We start from the raw sequence: 4639 nt of genomic DNA, 5'->3' as shown, positions 1-4639 counted from the left end.
GCTGTTTTCCCTTTGCGCTGGGAGAGCAGTTGCTGCTGCTCCTCACCAAGTCCCCGCAGGATGCCTTTCCGGCAGGGCTCTGCCCGGACGCGGCAGCGCACCGTCCTTCTGGTGGGGATCGTGGTCCTGCTGGCCGCCCTCGTCCTCGCCGTCGTGCTGGCCTCTGTCCTGACTCGCGGAAAGCAAGAGGTCCGTCCCAAAATGCTGAAGTGGAAGGACAGAGGCACCACTAAGAATCTGCAAGAAGTCATCCTGGGAAGATGCTACAGCCACGTCATGGCGCGGTACCCTCAGCTGGGGTGAGTAGTGGTCTCGGTCGTGAATCAGGTGTGTAAAGTGAACAGAAGAGAGCTGTCTCTAACCTCCACCCGGCCGTGTCCCCTAGGTTTGCAGTGGCAGAGAGAAATCAGGGGAGTAAGATCTCTCTTTTGTAGCAAAATGTACAAACTCAGACAGCAACTGTGGGTGCCCGAGTGGTGGCGGCTTTTTAAGGAAACTGCCTGCAGAACCAGTGTAACTAATACTAATCCTAGGTCAAAACTCAATCATAAATGCATTTTGCAACTTCCTTAAAGCCATCTAAAATAAAAGCTGGATTCTAACAGGTTTGAGTACGGGGAGGTGAAGGCAATTCACTATAAAGCCAATCTGCCAAAAATGCTGTAACACGTGGCACTGCATTCATGTAACCAAAACCACACAGGAGGGAGGAAAAGGAGAAGGTTTGGCACAGATTTATAGGATGGGCAAAGATGTTAGAAAAGCCTTGAGAAATATCTTGGGGTTATCCAAAACAGATGTTTTTAGCATGTGGGTAAGACTTCGCGATGAGCACAGACAGCTTGCACGGAGAAGTACAGATGGATCACAGTGCCAGCACAGCAGTCCCAGGCAAAACCTTCACCCGGTGGTGGTGACCTCTGCTCGGCCCATCGCAGCAGGTAGCGCTGTAACACCCCGAGCAGCCCACCGCTCCTCTGCTGCAGAAGAGGATTCCCTGTGCCCAGGTCTGCAATAGCATATTAGGGCTGAGAACTGATTTTCTGATCCCCTTCGCCGCAGGGAAAGGCGGAGTATGAAATAGGGAGTGCCCTGGGCCCCCCCATGGGTACTGGAGACACCCAGCCCCTCAGGACAAGATCCAGGGCAGCCAGGTTTTCTCAGCACAGACCCAGCCATCACTTCTGTGGCACCAGCCACTCTATTTTGTGTCCTCAGTAAGCCTCTGGCGGATATTTCCATCGTGGTCTTGTCTTCAAAAAGACGATTGCCACCTCTTGTTTTTGTGACATTGAGCTGATAAAAACAAAGCTGTTCATAGTTTGCTTGCATTTGGACTTCTCTTGGCCTCAGATGTCCGGTGCTGTATGAAAAAGCTGACTTGCAGCATTTGAAGGGAAATCATGGCCTGAGCGTGCAGAGATTTAAGTGCATGCTTTACATTAAACACATAGGTGGGTTTAGTGAAGGGAAGGGGGTTTCTTTTACGAATAAAATTAAAAAGCTCCTGAAGCTTTTGCAAAATCATGTGCATGTTTCTAAAAGCACACATATTTAAATCTGAAATTATTTTGAAGCCTAATGACCTTTATTACTTTTGCTTGTTTCATTCATATTGGGATGCTGAAAATGTAAAAAACACTTTTGTGTGACTAAGTTTCCAGCCAATGTCATGTACGTTTTCATTCACAACACAGTCTGAATCTGACCTGGGAATAATTTCTTTAAGCAGTTCTTTCAAGGACACTTTTTAAAAAAATCACAAGCCCATGATCATAAGCTTTCTAAAAAGGTTGTTTTTACAAGGCATAACATTTTGTGCTATTCTTAATCCAACAGTGTTTAATAGCTTCATGGCTGTGAGCTCACTTTCTTTCAGATGAAATGACTTCTGTATAGCAGGACCCTTTTTGTTTTATTTTATTTAAAAGACAAATTTATCCGAGACAGAGAGGACTGAAAAAGGAAAAATATGCTCGTTTACGTACACCTGAAATGTTCAGGACGTTCCTGAACAGGGAATTAAATGTAGGTGCTTTTCTGGGAATACAACCTGAGATTCCTCGTTTCTGATCCTGCTGAGCTCGGTGCAGTTTGTCCTGTAACCAACCGCTTCTGTCGCTGGCACTTTCTGATAAAGCGGCTGCCTTTAGGACACATCAGAGAACCCCATATCTTTCATTCCGCGCTCTTTCATCATTAATGTAGGCCTTGGATGTTGCATTGCGTGACATCTTTGGTGCACTTAATCAAAGAAAAGGAGTAGGAACAGAGAACTGCAGAAACTCGAGCAAGCTTATGAACTGAGCAAGCTGTGTCCTATAGTCAGTTAGGGCTTTTGTTGCCACTACTCCCACCCTGGGAACCTCGCTGCCTTGGTTAGAAATCTTATAATCTCCTCATAAATTTGTCCATAGTCTGTTCTTGCCCTTTTAATCTTATGCCAACATGCGCATTTGTTTAGAAAGCTCTGCTTTTAGTAAACTCATGGACATTTCCTCATATTTTTACTTTTTTATATCAGAGCCATTAAGTTCCATCTGTGACAATATTTTCTTTTTTTTTTTTAAATAGCAACCTGTTCTACTGCAGTTGTTAGTGTGACTGTTTACTACATTTTGGAGTGCCATATTTCAAATCGAAATAGCTGGCTGGTTTTCAAAAGAAGAGGGATTGTTGTCATACGAATATGGACTTTATAGCGTTTCTAGATGTCACACATGGATTTAACAGGGGCCACAAATCTACAGCCCCCATTTAGCTCTGCTTTTGCAACTGCACGCTATAAATCATGTGAGAAGGCCATGGACGTGCTAATGTACACCTTCACGATCACGGCTGCTTTAATCCTAGAGGATACCTCCTCGCACTCTCCCTCATCTTACTGAAGCCCTGGACACTGTACACAGTCAGCACACGCTGTTCATGCTCTTGTCTTTTCCGATGTGAACTGTGGGCTGAACCCAAACCCAGTGAGGCCCCTGGAAAGACTGCTGCTGTCTGCAGTCGAGTTTTGTAAGCACCTCGTGCAATCAGATTTTATCCTGTTGATTCGCTTATTCTCCAAAATCATCAAAACGTTCAGGCGCTGTATTGAACTTGCTCGCTAAAGAACAATTCTCAGGTACTGTATGCAGCACCTGCTGGTAATAATTTTGTTTAACTGCCTGCGTGCAATACAATCCTTGGTTTTATTTCTGCTGCTGGCTGGCTGACTCTTACCATTTGTACATATACAGTTTCCTCAGTTAGTCTTCCTGCATAGAACTGTCATTGTGCCAAAGTTGAGGAGAAACAAACAGGGAATACCAAATGCTTCAAATAACGCATTTGCAATATTAGCCTCATTTTTAGGAAAAGATGCGGGTGGTATAGCAGCAGGCTTTAAGGGTTTCGTTCCCTGCACACACAGTTGTACATCTAGATACACACATTGAAGAGTAGTATTTCTTTTTGGCTTCCCTGGAAAATACTGGCTGCTGCCAGAAGACAGAGCTAAAGCAATAGTTTGTCACAGCTCAATAGTTGTTTTTTTTTCAACATTAACAAAAGCCACAAGTTCTGCTTTCACTAGTCTTGCAAAAATCCCGCGGTCATCAACCATGGCCATTGGTATGTATTGTAGTTTTGTCTGAATAAAGGCAAAAGGCAGTTTGGACTGAAGGAAGGATTTGACCTCAAATTGTTTCATCTCCTCTTTCCCAGTAATACGGACTCCCTCTTGTGGCTAGCAAAACACTCGCAATTCTCATACTCCAGGTCTCATGCAATACAAATTTAAGTTTACAAGAATTTATCCCTGGTATAATCAGAGGAGAGAAGCGTGATGGGGTATGCGGAGCTGCACACTCAGCAGCACCAGGCTTATGCAGGGCCAGGTCGGTGCCAGATCATTCAGAAGATCAGTGCTGATCAAGACCATTTGTGGCGACCTGATAATTTACCCATCACTCAGAGGATGTGGTTTGTGATGGTTTTGCACCTTGATGCCTGCTGGGGGAGAACAGGTACTAACAGATGTAGCATGAAACCTGTTGATATGAAGTTAACCAGTTTATTTTTCCCCTTCACCATATTTGGATTGGCAGGCTGAGGTCAGATATGATCGGCACTTTGTGACCTGGGGAAGGAGAGGGGAAGAAACACCTAGAAGGAGGTCATAGTCACTGATCCTCAAAACACAGACAATGCTGCTTTTTCAATCTAGAAATAAACTCATCTTACATTTGCAGCTCAAGAGATTTTTCATTCCCAGATAATGACTACTCCCCACTCAGATCTGCAGTCACTTCTCAGTCTCTGATTCACCCAAGCTAAACCAAGTTTGCAAGGACCTACTATTTAAAAATGGCTGTGGTGGGCTGACCCTGGCTGGATGCCAGGAGCCCACCAAAGCCGCTCTATCACTGCCCTCCTCAGCTGGGCAGGGGAGAGAAAATATGACAAAAGGCTTGTGGGTCGAGATAAGGACAGGGAGAGATCACTCACCAGTTACAGTCACGGGCAAAACAGACTCGACTTGGGGAAATTAGTTTAATTTATTACCAATCAATTCAGAGCAGGATAATGAGAAATAAAACCAAATCTTAAAACACCTTCCCCCCGCCCCTCCCTTCTTCCCGGGCTCAACTTCACTCCC

General features: G+C 44.9%; 1 protein-coding gene across 1 annotated transcript in view; it reads left to right on the top strand.

Moving 5' to 3' along the window:
- The first annotated feature begins 60 nt into the window (after positions 1-60).
- CD38 (CD38 molecule) overlaps positions 61-4639 on the top strand; it is a 28982-nt gene continuing 24403 nt past the window's right edge. Inside the window, exon 1 of the mRNA XM_009324095.1 lies at positions 61-299. Coding sequence (XP_009322370.1) covers positions 61-299 — 239 coding nt within the window. The remainder of the gene's footprint in view (positions 300-4639) is intronic.

This window comes from Pygoscelis adeliae, unplaced genomic scaffold (assembly GCF_000699105.1).
Source record: "Pygoscelis adeliae isolate BGI_AS28 unplaced genomic scaffold, ASM69910v1 Scaffold24, whole genome shotgun sequence".
NCBI classification, from domain to species: domain Eukaryota; kingdom Metazoa; phylum Chordata; class Aves; order Sphenisciformes; family Spheniscidae; genus Pygoscelis; species Pygoscelis adeliae.
Note: the sequence above shows the minus strand (reverse complement) of the source record. Positions and strands in the feature narration are given on the sequence as shown.